The 24,756-nt window shown below is 35.8% G+C and overlaps 1 protein-coding gene across 1 annotated transcript; it reads left to right on the plus strand.

Annotated features, from left to right (window-relative positions):
- The first annotated feature begins 1,383 nt into the window (after positions 1–1,383).
- Positions 1,384–21,515, plus strand: LOC141911847 (peroxisomal ATPase PEX6-like). Its single transcript, XM_074802918.1, has 21 exons — positions 1,384–1,485; positions 3,789–4,511; positions 4,646–4,812; positions 5,389–5,429; positions 6,356–6,504; positions 6,718–6,866; positions 8,332–8,437; positions 8,562–8,634; positions 9,100–9,177; positions 11,152–11,297; positions 11,424–11,525; positions 13,846–13,922; positions 14,010–14,148; positions 14,692–14,812; positions 15,354–15,438; positions 16,965–17,026; positions 17,251–17,359; positions 17,436–17,552; positions 17,927–18,004; positions 18,156–18,295; positions 19,147–21,515. The coding sequence occupies exons 2-21, from the start codon at positions 3,798–3,800 to the stop codon at positions 19,287–19,289; spliced, it is 2,796 nt and encodes a 931-aa protein (XP_074659019.1). The 5' UTR covers positions 1,384–1,485; positions 3,789–3,797; the 3' UTR covers positions 19,290–21,515.
- Positions 21,516–24,756: the final 3,241 nt, after the last annotated feature.

Raw genomic sequence — 24,756 nt, forward strand, 5'->3', positions numbered from 1 at the left:
GCGGTAGAACACTTTGGGGCCTGACACGCCATGTAGAAGACAGCGTGGTTTTAGGAGCTTTTTGTAACAGTATTTGCTTTTTTTTCTAAGACTAAATAATTGACAAATCATATAGAAGGATTAATCTTTGAACATTTAAGACAATTAGTGACAATTATTCATTTGTTTGTACGGAAAATCGTTCGGGTCTTCTCACGCCATGTCTCAATTGAAGCTATTCTGCAGACTGTTTGGGGCTTGACACGTCATGTAGAAGACAGCGTGATTTTAAGAGTTTTTTGAAACAATATTTGCCTTTTTTCTAAGTCTAAATGATTAACAAACCATGTAGAATGATAAATCTTTGAATATTTATGATAATTAGTGACAATTATTCATTTGTTTGTACGGAAAATCGTTTGGGGCCTGACACGCCATATTGGCTGCAGACCGTTTGGGGCCTGCCACGCCATGTAGAAGACACAATATTTGCTTTCTTTCTAAGTCTAAATGATTGTCAAACCATGTAGAATGATAAATCTTTGAATATTTATGATAATTAGTGACAATTATTCATTTGTTTGTAGGAAAACTGATCGGGTCCTCTCACGCCATGTTTCAATTGAAGCTATTCTGCAGACCATTTGGGGCCTGACACGCCATATTGGTTGCAGAACATTCGGGGCTTGACACGCCATAGAAGACAAATCGCGGTTTTTCTAGCAGTATTTGTTTTGTTTTCTAACACTTTGTGATTATCAAATCATGAACAATATATAAACTAATTGACAACTAAAGATATGATTAGTGACAATTAATTGCTTCCATAGAAAACCGATCGGGTCCTCTCACGCCATATTGGCTGCAGAACATTTGGGGCCTGACACGCCATGTAGAAGACAGCGTGATTTTAGGAGCTTTTTGTAACAGTATTTGTTTTTTTCTAAGACTAAATGATTGACAAACCATATAGAATGATTAATCTTTGAACATTTATGTTAGTTAGTGACAATTATTCATTTGTTTCGGTAGATTAACAAACAACAATCAATTTCTATTCTGTAAAACTCATTTTAGTGTAAATGCGATGTAATATGTAGTTCTTATTATGTATATATAATACGTTGTAAATCATCTAAGACAAATTAATATCCAACCGAATATTTCAACTTCGGAAGAAAAACCCGCGAGACGTAGTCGACGTTTCATCTCCTGCATACGATTTGATTTTCATTTTACGTTTACCACATGGCGTGTCAGGCCCCAATATGGCGTGACAAGCCTCGGGGCTTGTGACGCCATATGCAGCAGGTCTTAAGATTGCCCTAGATGTACTAATGATTAACTTTCACCTAATAAGCCTAAGTACCACCGAGAACAATTCAAAACACACGCATAACGAAGCCCAACAGAAAAAATATCAAATTTCATCAAATCAACCCAAATTCCGATCAAGAATCAAACAGTAGCATACTGATTATCTTTGTTTATATCGGTTGGAATAAGGTATTGGGTTTCATTCTGTACAATCACACGTTTGCTTCAACGGTTTTATTTCTTAATTAGTACGACTGTATCGCTCCGAGAATTTTCAGTATCGTGTGGAGTAGGAAGTAATTTCTTTTACACAAGGTACAAGTTACAGTTAGGCTTATTAGTTTTTTTAAAAGAAACAATCGTTTCTAAATTGACAGGCTATGTTTTCACGACCCAGCTAGCTGTATTTTAAAGTTAGCGTCAATACAATATTCTTCAACACATTTTCGTATCAACGATATCTTCTTACTCGACTGAATTTCATGTCATTACTCATGACATTGATCAGTCAGGAACACTTTCCAAAAACGGCTTATTCTGCCAATTTCGGCGTTTTCCGCCAATAACGGCAGAATCAGCCGTTTATGGATCACTCAGTTTTGAAACTTTTACAGTCGTTTATGGCTTAATCAGCCAGTTTCAGCTCACTAAGTTTCGAGTTTTGCTTCAAAGTTTTTTGCGCACTTCCGGTCAAATTAGCGCATGTTGCCGATTACGTCATAATCTCGAGCAGACGATAAGCTTTCATATGACGCTAGGATGGAAATTTTTGAGCTAGGTAAAGTGGTCAAATTCACGTTTTTCTAAATGATTACGTCATATGCAGCCCAAAAACTCCGGGAAAACTCTCAAAACTACTACAGCATGAAACAAGTTTATTAATCATGATTTTTGTTAAAAATAAATTTGGGAACTAGTTTTAAAAACTATTATAAAGTTTTCAATTAAACGTTGCCATGGGTACACATAAAAACATTCGCCATTTCTGGCGTATTCCGCCGTTTTTGGCGTAGTTAGTTTTATAATCATAAACTATTAAGCCATTATTGGCAGTCCACTTGTTATATATGAGGATTCCCCCACCCGCTTAGACGTTTTCCCTAGTGTCTACAGGGTACTTTTTTTCGGAATAAAATAATTAATTTGCTGAGGTGAACGGATGTGTAAATATTATATGTTAAAAATAAAAATAAAATAATTATTATAATTATCATTCTCATAAGACAAATCAATCATGGATGTATAAACTAGTGTATCAAAAATCTAGTTTTAAGTTTTGCCCATGGTCTTATCTTGCCTAATAAAGCATAGAATGGTTGAGTGAATAAAGAATATTGGACTGCATATGATGTTGGTTGATTGAAGGTAATTATAACATCCTCGATGCCTCCCAGCTATTTGGACTTGTGATGGGTAGTGATTGAATGAATTGGTGGCCGATGACGTTACAACACTCAGAATCAATACAGCTGTATCTAGATTCATTTCAAAATAAAACAAACATTTTCGAAACAATTTGGGATACATGTATGTATATATTTATTACATAGAATACAGGTATAAAGAAAGAACAGAATTCAAATACATTTGCCATCGGAAACCCCTACATTTATATTTAATTCTTTCTTGAAGCCTGGAATGGATCAATGAGATTAATTTTTCGGTGCAAATATACAAATGTATGCCAGCAGAAAAGCGATGATGTCATAATAGGGACTCCCATCGAACTAAGCACTATAAATAGCACCTGTAAAACTATCTAAGCTAAAACGCCGTTTCTGGCGATGTAGTTTTAAAAACTGTAACAGCTGAAAACGGCGGAAATGGCGTTTTTTAAGAACAAGCCAAAAATGGCAGAAAACGCCGATTTCGGCTAAATTGGCAGAAGCAGTTTAAAACTGAGTAATCCATAAATGGCTGATTCCGCCGTTATTGGCGGAAAACGCCGAAATTGGCAGAATAAGCCGTTTTTGGAAAGTGTTCCTGACTGTTGATTGAGCGTCAAGTCCCCGCCCCTGTCCTTGCTTGCCAGGAGGGGTTTGGTATCGCTCCCCAAACTCGCTTCCACCAGCCCCCTGGCCTCACGGCGGTGATTTCTTTACTCACGCTTTTAGGCATGACGTCACATAGCGATTTGCGAAATACTACCTTTTTCGGTAAAACGTTCGCTGATTGGTCCAACAGAAGGCTAATGGTTGTTTGATGCAAGGTCTGTGATTGGCCCGACTGATTCTGGTGGGCTAGTTACCCCTTGACTCTAACGACTCGTGAGGTCAAAGGGTTCGGAGAACAGCTTTAGCGTAGTGGGTTCGAATCCCTTGACGGGTGAAGATGCCGCCCCGTCCCGGAAATAAAAAACACGACCCACGCCCATCGCCAAACCCCTCTGCCCATACCCAACTTTAGTTCACTGTCCTTCATTCCTATAATTTCATTTTCATTATGATCGGAACACACCATAGCATGGTTAATTATTTTTCATGATTTTGTAGTATCTCAAGATGGAAATTGAAACAATTGAAGATGCCACATTGTCAAAAAATGAGTTGGAATGTGGTTTTCCGCTTGAAAAAGTTGTCATCGGAGTCAAAAATCACCAAGTATTTCTCAAGCTCAAAAAGCCTGCATTCGCTGCTTCATTGCTCTCGTCTTTTTACAACAATAAGATAGTCGTACGGAATAACGAACAACCTAAAATACGTCATCTTGAAGACCAATCAGTGCTCCGCGATTTATCAATCTTGGAATGTCTTCCCGTTTGCGAAGGATATATCACGGCAAAAACGAGTATCGTGTACGTGAATGTTTCAAATATAGGGAATCTAGAGCGTTGCAGCGACAAAGTAGGAAACCATTTTGAAATTAGTGATAACGAAGATGCATTCATACCAGTAAGGTTAAATTACAATTCGATCAATTTGAGTAAAACGTTGGATTACAATGATTTCACTTGTGTGAGATTATCAGCTGAATTACTGGAACGATTCAACCTTACTGATGGCGGCAATGCTAAGGTTGTAATACCGTTAACGACTCATGTGAAATCAGACAACTCTCATTGTATCGGTGGTGAGCAGAGAGTTGTACAAGTAAAAAAGTATTTGAATGACGAATTTGGAAATTCCATGTCCATCCCTTACAACCTGTGGTTCAATCTAAAATATCAAGCTCCCTATTTTACTCGTAAAGAAAAAAGGATCAAATTGATGACACCAGTAAGTTAAGGGTTTAGAATAAAACGGGTAGGCTAAAGAGTTTAATGGGACAAAAGTTACTGAGACTTGTCTTAATATTAGTTTGTTGCTGTAAAATGTGCAATTAGACTAAAAAGTATTCTATCTTATTTTAGAATGATGGAAATGACTTGTCACCCGAACAAAATGTATCTTGTGCTCTTCCACTGTCTGTACTATTGCCTCAAGCTCAGGAAATTCATGTTAAGTCCATCAACAGTCCAATGATCGATGCTAGTCAAAATTACGATGAACAACTCATAAAGTTTTTTTCAACGACGAGGTAATCATTCATCATCCCTCACAGGGATTTGAACCTGTCATGCTTTCTGCGAAATAAATGTGAACTTGAACTTTAACCCAATAGCAGCACCTAACTGCTTCTGTATAAACTCCTCTCCTAGTCAGGTACAGATCCAGGTGCTTTGGATGCTAGATCCGCCCCTTTGGAAAATTTCTTTTGTATTATTCATTTTCAGTTTTTCAATGCTACACTTCCAAGTACAAGGTGCATTTTAAAGATATAAGATGATCAAGCAGTGCATAAAAATACTAAAAGAATGTGCATAAAAATTAGACTAATTTGTAATTTTCTAGGGGATGACCAGCTGAGCACCCCCCCCCCTCTGAAAATCATGGATCCCTGCTAGTACACCTACTGATGAATAGTGCAATTGTTTCACAGCATCCATTGAAAAACCAGAAAGCACTTCTCATGTATCAATGACTTTCTTGCAGAGTCACATATCATGATTGAGTTCAAGATATCAAGTCCCTGCCATGAAAGGAAGCGATCCATTCTAGAATGTGTCCACTGTACTGGTATTGCATTATTGACCACAGGTTGTTTTATTTGTAGGATTTTGATGGAGAATGATGTCATAGCTGTAGATATATCTGGTATGTTTACAGTAGACTACAGTCCACCCCTACCCCTGATAAACCATTACCCCAGTCTGGGGTAATGGTTTATCTATATATATATATATCTATATATATATATATATATTATATATATATATATATATATATATATATATATCTATATATATATATATATATATATATATATATATATATATATATATATATATATATATATATATATATATATATATATATATATATATATATATATATATATATATATATATATACATATATATATATATATATGGTATCTATATATATATATATATATATATATATATATATATATATATATATATATATATATATATATATATATATATATATATATATATATATATATATACATACCGACATACTCTCTTTACCACCTAAATCCTAGATCACCAAACGTGGTTGTATAGGGCTCTTGATTATTTTCTTTTCTCAGAACACACTATAATTTTGTTACAAATAGCCACGTGACACCATCTCAACTGAGAGCAACAGGCAGTTTTGGCAACTACATGCTCCCACAGCTCTCTAGCATCAGTAGAAGTAAAGTTGCATGTTTTATGTCAACAGAAGCGACGAAACCAACTCTTAGGTCATTCTTAGTACAGTAGAACCTCATTTTAATGACCTCAGATGTTCAGTGAGCCAAACAAATGCTGATGCATGCTTAATTCTTACAAACAAAGAGTTTCGTCCCAAATAGAACAATTTCAATAAACTATACTATACTATATTATACTGTACTATACTAATACATTGTATTTTCATACTCGATATGAAAACTATCAAACGTTCCCCTGGAGTTCACTGTATCAAGGCTCCATTGTACTTGGTGGAACTGCCAATGTGCTAGGTCTAACAATGAGATATTATCAGACTTGTTTGCTTTCTATACATTCCAGATAAAGTAGAGAAAATTCATATATATGGAAAATATGATGAATTCAAGGCACTTCCTCAAATTGCCTTCTTCAAAGTTATCAAATTACTTCCCAGCAATAGCTTGTCGAACACATATAGAGCCCATTCTGACTACAGCACATTATATCAGGTATGTAAAAGGTATAAAAAATATTTCATATATGCCAATTAGCAGTGTCATTTTTACTCAGTTGCCTCCTTTCTATTGCGGATCGTTCTATTTAGATATGTTCAGTGATTGGCTAAAGCTTGTGAGATCAAAATTAATTTACACTACATGATAAACAGTATACAGCATCTTAGGATTTGTTAGTTTTGTATTTTATTCTTTTATCTTATTCAGACAGGCAATTTGAACAGTTATATTCCATCGATTATGAATGAATACCTGTGCGAAAATTCAGATCTAGAACTTCACCTTCATCCACCGGGACTAGCAAGACACACTGAAAATTTAGTTGGTATTATTGAGCCGCATGTGAAACCTAACGCGTATGTACCCGAAAAATGTTTTCAGCTATTCTCTTGACTGTTTGAAGGTTTTCATGAATGCGGGTATCAATTTGCAGCTTGTAATTCTATCCCTTCAAACATTCACCTTTGAATACAACAGACCTGACAAATCACCTGGATCCAGATCCACAGTTGTGAACTAGAGTTAACTCTGAGTTAAAACTAGTTCATTTCCAATGTTTTAACACAGAGTCAAATCTTAACTCGGAACTTTGGAACTGAGTCCTGAATTTAGCGGGTGATTCAAGCATTTCACCATAATCTTCAGCAAACCTGCCAGCATACATGCAGGGTTTTCTCCCACATTTGAATAATTATCCAACATCGACACTGATTTTGATTCATTATTGCAATAAAATCACCTGGGTTTGATAGAGCCGAAAGTATGAATGTACGAGAAGATAAGTGTGAATGACTTTATGTCGACTGTATAGTAGAAAGTTTTTCTTGTCTTATTTATCTTTATTTGAGTGCTTGGAAAACATGGGGATACCTTGATTCAACATATATAGAAGATTTACAGCGTGGGCCCTAATCCCTGGCAAAAAACCTCTGAACCTCCAGTATTGGCAAAGGATGATGAGAGCGCTGTCTATATCGGTCAAAACTGTGGTGATAAAGCGGCTAGTGTCTTGTATTTGAACTGTATTTGATAGTTCATTTTTAATTTAGAATAGATTGTATTTTAAGCTACTGTTTCTGCTCTATTTACTTACACTATGTACCATATTTGGGTGGAATGGATACAGTTTACTACATACTACTAGGACTGGGATAGATATTATAGCATGCACCAAAATTCAGATTAACCTTTATAGTCGACTGAACGATGCACTGCAAAAAAAAATGGTTTTGGCTTTTTTGAAGCCATCATGTTACCTCTTATCGCTTCTACCAGACAAAAGTAATTTAATCAACTGTCACTGATGCTACTACCTGTACTACAGCATATTGTTATTTCTTAGATTCATTGTACATGAAGTATGCACATCCATATATAGGGTAGTGACAATGGTGACATAGGGTGCAGATCAGAAAAAGGGGTACCGGTACAGACCAGATGGTACATCAATATACTCATTGATGGTACATCAATATACTGTTGAGTCATTCATAGTGAAAATCACATTTGAAATACATTTTCAATGAAATTTGAACTGGATTTTTAGACTTCAAAAATCCGAATATTATCAAACTAGTCTTCGAATAGATATGAAATTCAGTTTCTCATTCAGTGTATGGTATAGATTTCAGTGAAAATTTATTTACTTATTCGAAAAGCCGATTCAAATCTATTTGAAATGTAAAAGAAATAACCCAGTAGACTTCGTAGAATTCTCGCTTGCCACAGTACCCCATTAGTGATATTTTTCCTCATGTACTTTACATTAATGATAATGTTAAAAGAATCATTTCATTCATCGAAGTTAATTGTGTATTTCAGTTCATGTGGTTTGGTGGCATCCATTTTGATAACTGGTCCCATGGCTTGTGGTAAAACGACGATCTGTCAAGCTGCTGCTCATCAATTTGGCATGCATTTCATCAAGGTATTTAACAAGACAAAATCTTACTGAATAGAATACCGGTACAAATATGATTATTCCCATAGTCAAGAATTTTCATATACAAACAAAATCATGTTAAAATTGTAACAATTTGTACTGTATGCAGGTGAATTGTCATGAGTTGTGTGGGGACTCCTCAGCATCAACTGAAGTCAGAATCAAACAAACCATCAATCGAGGTATTGCTCATCTTCAAATAGACACCTCAATATTTCAATTATAGATATGTCGTACATTCTATACTGGCACAACTGGTTCTGTTACGGACTGTGTGGTGCAATCAGTGGTGAAGAATTTAGTCTAGAAATATTATTTAAAAAAAAAACTGCGGGCCTGGTATGTGTTATTAGTTATACATTTAGAAAGAAAAATCTCCAAAAGTAAGATATAGATTACCTAACCTCTAGATCTGTATTTCTTTAGAAACTCATGTAGCATCGTCAAATGAATTTCATGCTTATCTCAAATAAAGTCACCTCCTAACTTGAAAAGAATGATCTGATGAAACAGTCAGCTGACCAATGAAACTAACCAATGGAAATGCTTGTACATAATTTTCAGTGTTGCGGAATTCGATTACACATGTACGTAATTCGATTACCTAGAATCCATATATTATCATATAAAGTCTGTGTCTATTTCAGCATTGTCATACACTCCTTGCATTCTGTTATTACGTAACATACATGTACTTGGCAAAGATCGTGATGGGAGTGGACAAGGTATGTTAGACGTGTAAGATAAACAGCAAACTAGTTTGAGTTAGTGGCTATTTGAATTGAATCAGACACCCAGTAAGAAAATTTCAGGATTTTATCTTACCAGTAATTAGTTGAATTGAAACTGAGACAAGCGGACCGAGTAGATCAATTGTATAATATGTACATAATTCTTGATTTTTGAGACTTTAATCCCAGCAGGCTATTCATTGTGTTCAGTTTTCATATGTTGTCCGTCTGTCCATCGGCTTAAAAAGTTTTGATGACCCTTCAAAAGGATTATCTTGATATTTTGTTTGTACTTACTCTAAACACATCCCCAGCCCAAAACTGGTGCGATCATAGTCAAGATGGTTGACTTGAAGCCATTGTTCACGGAAATCAAGACGCTTTGATAAATTTTCTTGATGTTTCACATGTATATGCAGCCCCCTAGGGCCCATGATCATAAGAAAAATGGGTCGATTAGAATGGTCACTTTTTGGCCTGAATTCCGAGATCTGTTGCTTACTAATGGTTAGCCATTTATCATTTGAATTTGTGATGTGTATACTCTAGGAAGAGATTTATGATATTTAAAGCTAAATACTGAAGTCTATACAATTTTTTGATGCCTTATTAAACGTTACCATTATGAAACCTAAACAATGTTAACCATTCAGCGTTATTTTACAAACGACAACCGTAAATCGATTTGCAAAACAGGTCTATGTGTACACATACAAGCTATTTGGCAAAATATTATTGACAGACATGCAGAATGTCTTCCTGTGATTATATAATGAGCTCTATTTAAACGTCGAAATGTTATATTGCATTGAATATCATTAGAAGACGTATTGTAATTGCAAAGGATGTATGATTATATCAGAAGCGGCAGGCATAAATAGAAATGATAAGTAAATCGGATTATTCAGTCAAAATGGCAGATGTATACACGATTTGGAAGTCTGATATAAAAGTAAGACCCTGACATGGGGATGCTGGTGGAATGACGAAGCTATCTACGATCTGTGCAGGGCCGGCGTGAATTTCATCGGCGGCTACAAGCGGTCAATATAGAAGTGTGTAAACATATAATTTCAGTATTCAAATGTTTAGAAAATATGTTCGATATTAGGGTTATGCAGGTTTCATGAGATTAGCAATTTATAATAGCATAGCTGTCATATACGGCTCTGCGTCCTCTGATGGCACGTGTATTAGGTGACAATTCAATTCTTTATTGATCCTTATTACATATTCCCAAATTCAAAAAGTTACAAATTTGAGAATAAGAAAACACAACATACAAGACACATGCGTAATTCATACAGAATAACATAAACAAGTTATTTTAAATGACAATGTCTACTTCAACCCAGACTCAAGAGGATATCGAGTGACAGCCAAACTGGGGACGGGCGGCTGGTAGGCCACACGACCATGGAGGCAATGAAGTTGCAGACCAGCTAAGAGGCAAAAGTGAATGAAGTCGGCCGCAAGTTATCAATTTTCAATAAAAAAATTAAACCACTATTTACGGTCGAAGGTTCGTATCATCTACCCAATCGCCAAATCTCATAATTCCCCAAATTTCTTAAAACTTAGATTTCAAATTTGCAATTCCACATTAGCTTATCCCAAAAATTCTACATTTTTTCGCAGGCGTCAAATAATTTATTAGAATTAATTTCCTTGTTCCATTTATGTTAGGGGCAATGAACAGCAGACTGACATGGTTTCTCCATATGTATTGGTAAGCCTACATATGCATATTTCTAACCAAAATCAATTGCAAACTTCTAGCTCATGACGTGTCCTATGATGGTCATGAGTTTCAAGTGCATTGATTTCTCTATTTGTTCACCAGGGGGTGTTGAATATTGATATTGTCAGATTGTCAAGCATTTCACCTAGTGGCATCGTGTTCCTGGACCCCTTGTTATCAAACTTAGTGGTTGCACTTTGTTCATCTAATTCAATTCAATGTTATAGATGACCGTGTTGCTCATAGTCTTCAAACCTTCATGCAAACGATGGAACCTGAAACTTACCCTCTAGTCATTGTGGCTACAACTGCTCAACCCAAACAGCTACATTCAGATATTATTGATGCATTTTCTCATGAAATCAAGATTGAGGTACATGTATATCAAAAATTCACAAAGACTACGTATGACCGTGTCACAATAGCGCTACGATGTGTACTGAGATATGATATGTATGTGTCATGATATGTACTTTGAAATGATTGGTTTTCATAAAAGAGTCCAGATGAAGATTCAAGAGCCAAAATGATAGCTGGTGTTCTTGCAAAGGATTGTATTTCCTGTGATGTCAACTTTGATTACATTGGCCAAAGAACAGCGGTAAGCATCTCCAAGTATTGTAAAATATACTGTAAACCTTGCCTAGCTTGGAAAAACTAGGACCGTCAAAATTGGTTCAAAGTAAACAAAGACCAAGTTAAGGATAGGAAAATAAATTAGGAATCAGGAAAATGATTTTGTTTTTTGTCCGAGTTAGTCATAAATCCGAGTTGGCGATGTCCAAGTAAGGTGAGGTTTACTGCATAACTTTTATCAGAGATGAAAGCTTTTATCAGAGATGAAAGTTTTCCGATTTTCGTCGAAATTCCGATTTTTGGAAATTTCAAACAGCCAAATCCAATTTTTCGCCCACTTGGGACTTTAGTCCCAGCGGGCTATTGCGTTCACTTTTCGTCCGTCGTCCGTCCGTCCGGAGACGGAATCCAGTTATTTTGGGAAGTTTTGAAGATGCTTCAATGTAATGTCTTGATATTTGGGTTACACATGTATCTACCCTAGACACATCTTCAGCCCAAAAACTGGCCCTGTCAGAATCAAGATGGCCGACTGGCAGCCATTGTTGTTCGCCAAAATCAACACTTTTTAACTTTTTGAGGGAAATTTTGAAGACACTTCGATCAATTACCTTGATCTTTCAGATGTATGTGAATCCCCCTAGGGCCCATCAGCATAACAAAAATTGGGTCGATCGGGCTCAAGATGACCGTCCTATGACCCTTTTTAGTGCCCAAAAAGGTCAAATTTGGCCCGAATTCTGAGTCCTGTAGTTCCATACTGGTTTGCCATTACTCATTGCAATTTGTGATGGGTATTCTTTGAAAAGGGATGTTTTATACCTGAGACAGGTATTTTTTATCAGCCAATTATGACGCAATTGGCGGCCATCTTGGTGTCACCAGTACTCATTCGTAGTTGGGAAAAAGTTTTTCCACATTATATTGATACCTAAGCGTATTTTGTTACCATAATCAATTAGAAACCTGTAGCTCATAACGTGTTCTGTGATTGTGGTGAGTTTCAAGGTCATTGGTTTTTGTATATGGCCACCAGGGGGCATTGAATAATACAATATCTTAGTATTTCTATATTATATTCGTATCAGTGCATATTTTGTAACCACAATCAATTGCAAAGTTGTAGCTCATGACATCATCTATGATTGTGGCTTGTTTAAGGCCATTAGTTGTTCTATATGGTCACCAGGGGGCGTTGATTAGTAGAATTACTTAGTATTTCCTTATTATATTGGTACCTAGGCATATTTTGTTACCATGATCAATTACAAAGTTATAGTTTTAGTTATAGTTATAGTATATAGGTTTTGAATATGGTCACCAGGGGGCGTTGAATAGTAGAATAACTTAGTATTTCCATATTAAATTGGTAACGAGGCATATTTTGTTATCACAATCAATTACAAAATCGTAGCTGCTGACATGTTCTATGATTGTGGCGAGTATCAAGGTCATTGGTTTTTGTATATGGTCACCAGGGGCGTTGAATATTGAAATTGTTAGATTGTTGAGCATTTGGAACCACTTCCCAAGTGGGCATGGTGTCCCTGGACCCCTAGTTTCTAATTCATCCATTGTTTCATTCAACTTCCAACACTTGGAAAAATGTGCGTCATTTCATTCATGCCGTCTTATCTAGTTCTTTTTTGGGCACTGAATGGCACTAACTGCGTTCTTCAGTAAATATTTGTAAGCGAGACTATGATTGGTTCCAAACAAGCCTTTGTCGAGTTTCAGCCAATCCGCATATGTATGGGATTGCACATGTATGGGACACCCCTCGAGTGCCCCCAACCTACGCTTATTTTCCCTTCGTTATTCCCTTTATTTTTCATCGGATAATTCGTAAATCGTAGCCTTTTCCTCTGTCCCTTTTCTTGAGAACAATTGAAAATGTGACGCGTAATTCATATCCCATTTTCCCGTCTGCGGGCAGTGATTGGCAAGCTTATCAATTACTTGTTAGTCATTGGCACTGTGCGTACTGTGGCCACGCGACGTATGGCAGGTTTTTATTCGTAGTTAATATGAATTAATTAATAGATAAATCGTTAATTCTACAAATTATACATAATTCATAGAAAATACAAATTACGTATAATACGTGTGATGTCTAATTCGTAGAAAAAACCACGGTCCCAAGAGATTGAAATGATATGGTGGAATAATGTTGATAAAAACGTTTTAGGCAACAGTGAATGGGATTTCGTACTATCAAAATGTGGACTACTATAAATATCTCGGCCAGGACATGTGGATAATCGTGTTATATGGGTTTTATATTTAACTGAATCGTATTAACGAAGCTCGACTGTATTTAGCTCCAGCTATTCTATGAACTGTAGGGAATGGTTGCAGGAGATATTCAAGCACTGGTAGTTGCTGCAAAAAGACACGCAGTCACACGGCTAAGGAATTATTGGTAAACTAAAACAGCCCCTTGCAGTATGTGAACAGAATGTAGCGAATCATAACCCCCTGAATAAGTATTAAAACTTTATTTTCTTAGCTCAAGTGATGATCGTGTGCCAAGTTATGATGAAGAAAAAAAAATTTGCAAAGCGGGAATATGTTTAGTTCTAGAAGATTTCCAGAACGCACTGAACGAAATGCAAGCAGCTCATTCCAAATCTATTGGAGCGCCAAAGGTAATTTTTATTGAACACTTATAACTATAGTAGCCTCCGCCTAAATTGTTATGGTTGGGACCTTCATTCAACTGCAAAAATCAATGAATAAAAATAGGGAATTATTGAGCCTAACAGCGTTCAAATGTCATTACTAATTCTTTGCCATACCATTTCATACCATCAGACCATAGTGAATCACTGATGCTTTGCTTCGAAGATTTATTTATAATAAGCATTTTAAAACGGATGGGAAGAGTGAAAATTGTGATTCAAATGATCGGAGAAATGAAAAGAAATTTTTTGCAAATAACGAGATCGAAAATTAATATAAGTTACTACATGTAGATTGAATATCAAGACTGACATAAGATTAAGAAAAAAAAAATTTTGATCAAAACACGAAGGAGGACTAAAGAAAATGATTCTTTTTTAATTTGATGATTTTTGCAGAATTCTGGGAGGCGGATCTGCACCCCAAATGATAGAAAGGCCTTTAGCAGATTCAAAAACAACAATATCAGCCATTTCAATAAACCATTCAAAATCTCTTCTCTTAATTAGATACCAAATGTAACATGGGATGATGTAGGAGGATTGGCTAGTGTGAAGGCAGAAATATTAGATACCATACAGTTGCCACTTCGACATCCTGAAATGTTTGCTTCTGGAATGAGGAGGTCAGGTATGTACATGTACACGTTTATTCATTTCATAGAATAAAGCTAAAAAGAAGATACCTTGTTTCTCCTTATCAACTGGGTCATATTGTAAACTGCAATAAGAAATTTGTGTTCAGTTCATTTTATGGTGTAGCTTGATCATGATTTAAGATAATGTAATGGACAGGGTAGATAGACAGCCTGGTCAATTTGTATCAATCTTTTTAGCCTAAACACGAATCATCAAGTAAAACAGTTCCTATCCATTGTTTACATGATATGGATTTTGACCATATCATTACCTGAAGGTAATTGTTTTTATGACCAATTAAAAATGTCACTCTGGACCCTTAGCTGAATTGGATCATTCATACCATTCAACGTACGCAAGATAAGAAAAAAATCAGATGGTTCTACGTACCTTACTTTTTGTATGCATACCATGATGGCTTGCCTTATACTTATGCAAATACTATCAGTACCTGGTCTACTTAGGCTGGGGTTTGTCATTTAGCTATGCAATCGTGATTGTATCTCTGTGACAAAAGTTTCATATATTTTTAGGAGTTTTACTTTATGGTCCACCCGGTACTGGGAAAACTTTGTTAGCAAAGGCTGTAGCTACAGAATGCTCACTGAATTTCTTAAGGTTTGTAGTGAATGTAGCTGTGCCAATCTCTATACGCAACTGGATTCAGTGTGTAACAGTATATATACATGACAATTTTGCCCTTTCACTGTGTCTACCCCACTGTGCAGTGTATAATACACCCAGGATATATTGCATCTTCCCGCAGTGGTGTGTCTATATTCATGATTGGTAGTTGGAATCGCGATATAAGAAGGTACAGTAGACTTCACCTAAACCGGTATTGGTCTATCCAGTTAACCATTCAATTAATCAGATATTAGAATTAGTATTAAATTGCTACTCTTTTTCGATAAATAAATATTGCTTATTCTGGTATTGCTCTATTCAGTAAGCCGCCTTATCTGGTAAAATTTTGACTTCATTTCTGTTCATTCAGCTCCTGAACTGGTTAACTGTAACGGCTCTCCACCAACAATGTACATTGTAGAAACATTATCATATTAGGCCTGCTACTCGCGTGTAGTTCAATAGAATACCTACACTCATTGACCTAAATTGACTGTAGTTATCATTTATGCGTAAGTGCATTATGAGCGCACTGGAACAGAGAAACTCAAGACTCTTGAAGGATATGTGTCTGAAATTTGATATAAAGAAGCAATCCCTCAGCAATTTGTTACGGTCTACGATGACCGTATGAAATAAAAAGAAATGAGAGGATTATTCTTACCATTAATCAAGATTGTCATTAGGTTCAATAAATCCATATTTTATTTTATCCATTGATTTTCCCAATATTTTATCCATTGATTTTTTTCACACTGGTAACTGCTTAATTCAGTAAAAAATGAAGGTCAAAACTGTACCAATTTAGGCAGAGTCTGCTGTACTACCTGTCATCGCTAATAATGGAAGTTGCCTCTAGAACTGCTGATGAAAAAATCCCAAATCATTTTTTGTAGCTCCAATTGTGCAAAGCCATAGGGGCCCTCCCCTTAGAAAATATTTTAAAACCATATCAGAGCACCTGACGCATTATAACGGCAGACAATCACTCTGAAATTTGTGAAAGGTCACCAATGCTTTTAATGCTGGACATTGAATTTGACAAACTGTTGATATGTTATATCAATTAAGTTCTTACACGTATTAGTCTACAATTGTATCTTAGTTTTTTGAGGAAAACTGGTTCGGTGGCTTAGTTAGTATGAAAATGGTCAATTTCTAGAAGCTGAAAACTGATGTGAGGAAGGTCAGGAATGTATGAATAGAATAGAATGTGCAAACAACAAAAGCACATGTTTATTGATTTTGTTTTGATGACAGTGCTGAAAATGAATTTCCTTGATATCCGTAAATTCATAATTCTGAATAGGCTATATAAAAAACCCAGATTTCTAAAGTTATCCGGAGAACTAGATATATGACTCACTGCACCCACTGCTGGTAAGATGCAATATAGTGGTCTGTTCGTTATAAGCCATACTCCTGTAGATTTTTCAATAATTTTTTAATTTCCTCAAGCAATATAGGGTGGGAAACTATCACTGGAGGGGTTGAATGGATTATTTGGTATTTTGCAGTGTAAAAGGTCCAGAATTGATCAACATGTATGTTGGCCAGAGTGAAGAGAATGTTAGGGAAGGTATGGCTCTTATTTACAAATAAAACAGTATAAGCAATATTTTGTAACCGAGTAACCACTGGCGAGCCTAGCGGATCCTTGCCTGCCATACGTGGAATCCTTGATTGCCACAGTAGCGGTGCCGGTACCCCATTGCAGTGTTAAATGCCAAGGTCATTAGTTTTTGTATTTATTCACTAGGGGCATTGAATATTTAAATTTTTTGATTGATTCATTTATTTCAGTATTTCACAAGGCCAGAAGTGCCATACCTTGTGTCATATTCTTTGATGAACTTGATTCATTAGCACCAAATAGAGGAAAAAGTGGCGACTCTGGTGGTGTTATGGACAGGTAAAGTGTTAACTTAAACATACTCAAAATCTATTTGAATTAGATATGATAAAGATTTACTGAAATTGTCTTGCAGAGTGGTATCTCAGATGTTGGCAGAACTAGATGGTTTACACAAAGCTTGTGATGTATTTGTTATTGGTGCTACAAACAGACCAGATTTACTTGATCCAGCTCTTCTCAGACCAGGAAGGTAAGGTATTGTGTGATTTAGAACAACCAGACATATGAAATGAATACCCTACACCTAGTGAGTGAGAATCGATACATACATGATACAATAAATACATACATGTCATAGTAGGTACAGCGTATGAGCAAAATCTGTATAGTAATGCGTACCATGAAAAGCAGTACCCGATGATGGGTAATGAGTAAAACAAGCACTGTAAGGTTTGCCCAATTACCAAGTGTAACCTATCACACTGGACCGGGTCAGTGACACCATCACCTCCTAGGGAATTCTCATCCCTGTCAAAAGAATGCTGAATTCCCTATAATGTTTTGCCCTAAAATGTTTGGTTTCAACTTATATTCAACTTACCCTCATGTTTTATTTCTTTCTAGATTTGATAAAATGCTGTACGTCGGTATCAGTGATGATGTGAATGCTAAGATTAATATACTGCAAGCTCTCACTAGAAAGTAAGTAGTGTATATAAATCTTGGACTCTCATTGTCCTACCTGATGTCATTTTTTATGTATGCCTAGCCTATACTACCACGCAATATATTACTGTTAATTGTCTTTGGTATATAAATGGTATATCAAATGCTTTTCAATTGTTTATTTCAGGTTCGAATTAGCTGAGACTTGTCGTCTCAATTCTATAGCCATGAAATGCCCGGCCAATATGACTGGGGCTGACTTCTATGCTCTTTGTTCAGATGCTACATTACATGCTATCACAAAGAAAATTGAACTTTTAGAAAATGGTAAACTGCTTTGAATATGAATATGAAAATTGCTCGAATGCTTTAATCTATGCAGTGTTGATACTGGTAAAACTACCGCTACCACTTAAACTTTTTCCTCATAATTATGCCTCTTGGACACAGCAGAAAAATTGTTGAAAATATAGCTGCAAAGCAGCGATAATGGGTTCTGTTTAGCAGCATGATCAATATACAAACCTTAGGAAATTATAAATAGAAATGAAAAAATTGTTGATTATCTGGGATTCGATCCCGATAAGACTGGTACAACTACGTCAATGTATTATATCAAAGTAAGACCTTGCAAATTAATTTCAAACAAGCAGGGAGGCTATTCTATGAAATTTAACTTGAATTGACTAGTAACGGATTCAAACCCAAAACGGCAGTTTTCAATTGGTTGGAGTGGCAACCAAGTTCTATTTAATGGAATTCAATGATGACTGCACTGTCAGACATAAAATCTATTTGAAATATTTTCTTATCCGAAATCTGTGTTGTAAATGTAAATCTTTTATCTAAACTCAACCCAAATAATATGAGTTCCTAGTTCTCCAACGCTACGAAATATGAAATACTCACAAGATATTACATATATGTATTCTACAACATTTCACCCTCTGAATGAATTTGTTTGATGATTCGGTAGATTAAACTTAAAAGTAGCTGAAGCCTTTACTGTTATCATCGTCTGTATACAATCAAATAGCCCTACATTGGTTACTGAGTAACGTATAACTGGTCTATAGAAATATGAAGAAAATAATAAACCATAAGATTCACTATTTGATTTTAGAAATAATTAGGACAATTCTACAGAATAATTAAGATGTTACTCTTTCCACATTAAGGTACCCATGTTGATCAATCATCACTTGTTATTGAGGAGGATGATTTCATGGAAGCACTGAAAAACCTGCAGCCATCCGTGTCGCTAGAAGAGCTTGAAAGATACTCTGAAATAAGAAATCAGCTACAGACATCAAAGAGTTGATACAGATAGGAACAATACAGGAGGGTCTATTTTTAGCCCACTTGAGATTTTAGTCCCAGCAGGCTGTTATTGCGTTCACATTTCATTCATCAGTATACGGAATCCAGTTATTTTAAAGACACTTCAATGGATTGTCTTGATATTTGATCTATACATGTGTAGATACATGACAGAACTTCAGCCCCAAAACTGGCGTGACCAGAATCAAGACTGGCGGCAATTGCTGTTCGCCGAAATATGCACTTTTTACACATTTTTGGTTTACCTTTTTCAGCGATATTGAGCCAATTATGTAAAATTGTGGTACGTTTTTTATGTGAGCATTTGTTTCATTAGTATTGGGCCTAAAGGAAGTATAATTGATGCGATTGAGGACATGCGAAACCTACTTCAATGACATGGTCAGCTTTAGGTCATAGGAAGCCAATTGGTAAATTTCATTTCAAGGCTCTAACTCATAAACTGTTTAAGATAAGGTGAAATTTTATGGATTGGCTATCCTAGAGACTATGGGTAACTGTTAAGATTTCTGGTCCTCAGAGATGAGAATTCCCTGTGGATTTCGATATTCAAGATCGCTCTAAGTGCCCAGAAAACACTTTTAATTTCTAAAATTTTCTCAGGGGAGGACCCCTAAACCCCCCAAAATGGCTTCGCGCCTTTCGGCCCTGCAAGTGCTGACGGCTAAGCCGTCGGCTTGTTTGCGTGTGTAACTCAAGAAAAAAACCGCGGATTTTATAGGTCAGCCGTCTCATCTCTGGGTCCTGTATGTCTAAAGGTCAAGGTCACTGGAGGCTGTTTAGTATTTTTCATTTCGTGCCTTTAAGCTCAGCGCACACCTTTGCGATTGATCGTATGATCGCTTCATCGCATGGTTTTACTGCATCATCGTAAAGGTATGCGGTGGCACCCGGAGCTGATTTCGTCGTATCATTGCAACAAATCAAATATGTTTGATATTTTCGCATGCGATTTTTCCGTGTGATAAAAATCGTAAAGGTGTGTAGGCTACGCTGCCGATGTTCTGAACGTTTATTTTTAGTAGCCAAACAGAAGGATGAAGCAGTCACATGATGCTCAAAATGGCGGCTCAGTCACGTGATTGAATTCAACTCGAAGCCCTCATTAAAATCGCAAAGGTATGCAGACATGATGCGATTTTTATCCTGTCATCGTGTCATCGCATGCGATGATACGATGACACAAAGGTGTGATCGCAAAGGTGTGCGGCCAGCTTTATAAACAGGTTGACATATGCTCAGGATGTATTATACACTCAAGCGTTTCACCTGATGTAGGGGCATCTAGTTGTATATGGTCACCAGTGGGCATTGAATAGCTGAATGACTTAGTGTTTTCATATTGTATTGGTACCTAGGCATATTTTGTTACCACAATCAATTGCAAAATTTTTGTTCAATATTCAATGATTGTGGTGAGTTTCAAGGTCATTGGTTTCTTAAGATGTTCTGCAGGGAGCATTGAATATTGAAATTTTCTGATTGTTGAGCATTTCAATAACATGGGCATGGTGTCTCAGGACCCCCAGTTCTGTTTGCTATCAAATCTACATGTATATTCTACATTTTTCATGAAATACATAGAACTATTATGAAAAATTAATACTTTGCCTTCTAATAGGGTGGATCTATTTGGAAGGCCGGTGTCCAGAAGAAAATAAAAGGCATTTCTTGGGTAACGCAGCCATCTACCATTATCTCACTAGTGGGTCTCGCCCTCGGTGTTAAGACGTTTTTGTAGAAATGTAGACATCCTAAAAGATGCACATTCCAAGCGGAAGAATGTCAAATTTATGTTTTAACGATCTTCGTCTTGTTGACAGGGCAACCCTAATTCCGCCCCTGAGTATTGTATCTAGAAATTTGTCACATTGACTATTGTTAAAAAGAAGAAACCAGTATAGTGGCCTGGAGCACCATTTATAGCTTCCAACTTGCTAGCATCTCCAATGTGCAGTGCAAAGAGAAAAATGTAGTTAAGTCTTGATTCGTTTGGAATCCCACAAATTGCATATCATGCAGTAATACTCACAATTCGGATGACTAGGGAATGTAGGTTTTCAAGCCAAAGGTCGAAAGTTAAAACAAAATAAGAATAAAAAAAGTAATAATTTCATATCTGTTATTATCATTTCATCGATTGAATATTGAATTATATTACAAAGACTACAAAGATTTTGTATATGAAAAAAATGAAATGAATGGATCAACAAAAATTATATTTTAATAATTATGATTTAACTGAATTAGAAAAATATTTCATGATTAAAAATTTCATTCTTATAAAAGATTGTATAAAAAAAACTGTACATTTTCATGTACATAATATATGTGAAGTATCATTTGAGACTAATCAATATTTTAGTTAGTTGGTTACGTATAAGGAAAATAAATCCTTTTAGCTTGCCAACTCTAATGAAATCTATAGATTATACTGTTAAAATAGATGAAGTTTATACATTGGAACCTCATTCATACAAGTACCTGGGGCCCTCAAAGGTAAATAGACTCTCAATTCAAGGCTTTCTATGGAGTCCTATTTCAGTCCTAAGTATCTGTTGGCCTGTAATAGTACAAAGGGCATGCCTATGATTTTATTCAATCCCTCCAATTCACTCTTCAAAAGTAGACCTTTTTGTAAATGGCATAGATGGGTTACATCAGTGTTGGACTGAAGTTTCTCATATTTCACATTGACCACCTCGTTACAGTACTTTGTATTTCTTTTCACTCAAAATGTATGGTCCCGACAACTGATGAGGATAACACATTAGGTTTAACATAGAAATTGGACAACATGACCATGTATTTGTCTACGGAATAAGCAAGAATACAGATAATGAAGTATAAAAAGGGATGAACTTAAAAGCAGTAATGTTGGTTCATCTTCAAAATCTTACTACAGGGTATTTTTCTAAATCATTCGTATAAAATACCTTAGTATTCAATTAATGGCTCTAAATCATAGCTACATAAATAGCAGTTGTATTTCTAACACAGTTTTAATTCTCTGACGTAAGGCATTTGCTATATGATGACATTGATAAGGCACTTTTCATATTGCATTATTAGGGTTATTGATGATGTCAAATTTATTTATTTCCTTTTCCTTTTGTTCAATGTACACATGACTCCTCCCGCTGGCTTTAGATTGGTTGCTTCCCGAAGACCACGATCTTGTCCCGGGACCAACTCATATTCGTAAGACTGCAAAAACCTTGCCAGCAAAATTTTGCCTTCCATCTAAAAAAAGATACGCAAGAATTAAGTGTCTTTTATACTAGTTCAGTAAGCCAATGTCATTCTTATGAATTAAATGAACCTACCCATGCAAAATGGCTTCCGATGCATGACCTCATACCAAGAGAGAAAGGCAGATAGCAGTACGCATGGCTAAGAAAGAAGCAAGAATGAATAACACATTTCATTTAGTGGCGGCAGAAACATGATCGACAGATATAAGCTGAGGGAAATTTACACCACATATTAACATGGAAAAAATGATCAAAACACAGGTAAATATATACATGTAAATAGAAAATTAACATTAGGCTAAAAAGATATCTTATTTCTCAAACCTTAGCTAGTTCTGACGATTTTCGCCCAAAAATTGTAAAATAAAAGTGGTATGTTGGTTCATCTTCAAAATCATACTACAGAACTTTCCTGTTTGTAGATCATTTGTACAAATGTACTTGAGTATTCAATAATAACCCTGTCTACCCATAACTTAATATTTTACTTACGTCTGACCTTCTGCAAATGTGTCGGGTTGAAACATGTCTGGATCGGTATAGTTGCCAATATAACGGTGTGCAACAAAGAATGATATCTATAAGAAAATAACGAATGATTTTGTATGTCGAAAAACTGAATGTATTGTTAGATATTTTTGTGTAATTATATTGATAATGATAATAATAATAATAAGTGTTTCTGGTGATCTCATGCTTGATACGTCTTGTCAAGACAAAAATCACTAATTATCAGCAATGTTTATAATCAAGTCCATAAAGCACTTTATTTCTTTGAATTAGGGAAGACCGTTCCACAGGTGTAATTTGAATTCTATGATGAAAATATCCTCACCAGAACACAAGAATTAGAAGGATATTATATTCCATTAATCTCGGTTGCACTTGGTACGTCGCGAATAGTGCCTGGAGCAGTTGGGAACAAACGTAAACTTTCTTTCCACACCTGATCGAGATATACAAGTTTACCAATATCACTACATTCTAGTTGTTGTTTGTCACCCACAACTGCATCAATCTCCTCAATGACTCTAAGAAATACATGTATCGGTATGTGTAAATCATGTAAAAAAGTTGAATAGACATAGAATATGAGACAACTGTATTTATGTTTGACATTGGCTATTGATTATGATTACAAAATATGCATACCAACATATTATAGAAATGTTATATACTGTTTCAATTTTTAACTCCCCAATTCTATGTAAGGAGATGTGTCATATGACAGTTCTAAAATTATCGAATATCAAGACTATAAGTTGAAACATGTTGATATTTTTCTAAAAAAACCATTCTACTGTAAAAAGTAAGACCTGGTATATTGATTGTTTTTAGAATCACATTTGCATGAGTAGTGAGGCTTATTTGCAAAAACTAAAGCTTGTCTGGGTGCAATTTCATCACACTTCTCCAATGTGAACATGTAGTTTCTAAACTGCGATGTTGAAATCTTGATTTTACAAATTAGCCAATTCACGACTTCAGCCAACCATTTTGAAGGCAATGATATCCAGTTTCAACACGGTCATCTTTGTACAGTAGAACCTACTTTATTGGAGAATTAAACAAGACGTACCCGGTACCTTGGGAAGTCACAGTTAGGTGATAATTTCAGTGAGCAAACTTAAATACGGACGGGTTACACCTCTATGTTTGCTATGTTTGAAATTATCATCAAAATGCGAATTCTCAAGGTATGTCCTATTTAGTTCTCCAATTTCACTTCGCTGGCAAATACTCCACGAGAGACGTGAGTTTTCCACGAGAGACGTAGAGATCATGACATCAATTTCACCGAACATAAAGACAAAACCATCAATTGCTAAGAATAACTGTCGTTGCGAATTATGATGAGAGAGGGATCGAGGAATCGAAATCGTCATGGCCATATTCCCCTTCCTCTAAAGCGCAATACAAAGGCAATGTACATGGCAATGGCGAAGGCAATTTTTACTATGTATTTCATTTTTATCGGCTCTAACAATCGGAAACAAGTTTTATAAAACCGTTTCTTTTAAGAAGGCGCCTCAAAATGTAGTTAATTATATGTCATTGGTTTTAAAGATTTCATAGTTTGAGATACGATTTAAAACTTTTGATTTTATTTGATATTGCAATCGTAAAAATATCATAGTAACGCGAATGGCCACCGCACGCGAGTTTCTACATGGGCAATAGATATATTCACGG

The sequence above is a fragment of the Tubulanus polymorphus genome, chromosome 1, assembly GCF_964204645.1.
Source record: "Tubulanus polymorphus chromosome 1, tnTubPoly1.2, whole genome shotgun sequence".
Classification (NCBI taxonomy): Eukaryota; Metazoa; Nemertea; class Palaeonemertea; order Tubulaniformes; family Tubulanidae; genus Tubulanus; species Tubulanus polymorphus.

What these genes read in the sequence shown, in the direction of transcription:
- LOC141911847 (XM_074802918.1), top strand. Translation starts at nt 3,798, where the DNA reads ATGGAAATTGAAACAATTGAAGATGCCACATTGTCAAAAAATGAGTTG. An exon ending in CTCATGAAATCAAGATTGAG is followed by an intron (nt 11,298 to 11,423) that starts GTACATGTATAT and finishes TTTTCATAAAAG; the next exon opens with AGTCCAGATGAAGATTCAAG. An exon ending in ACATTGGCCAAAGAACAGCG is followed by an intron (nt 11,526 to 13,845) that starts GTAAGCATCTCC and finishes TATGAACTGTAG; the next exon opens with GGAATGGTTGCAGGAGATAT.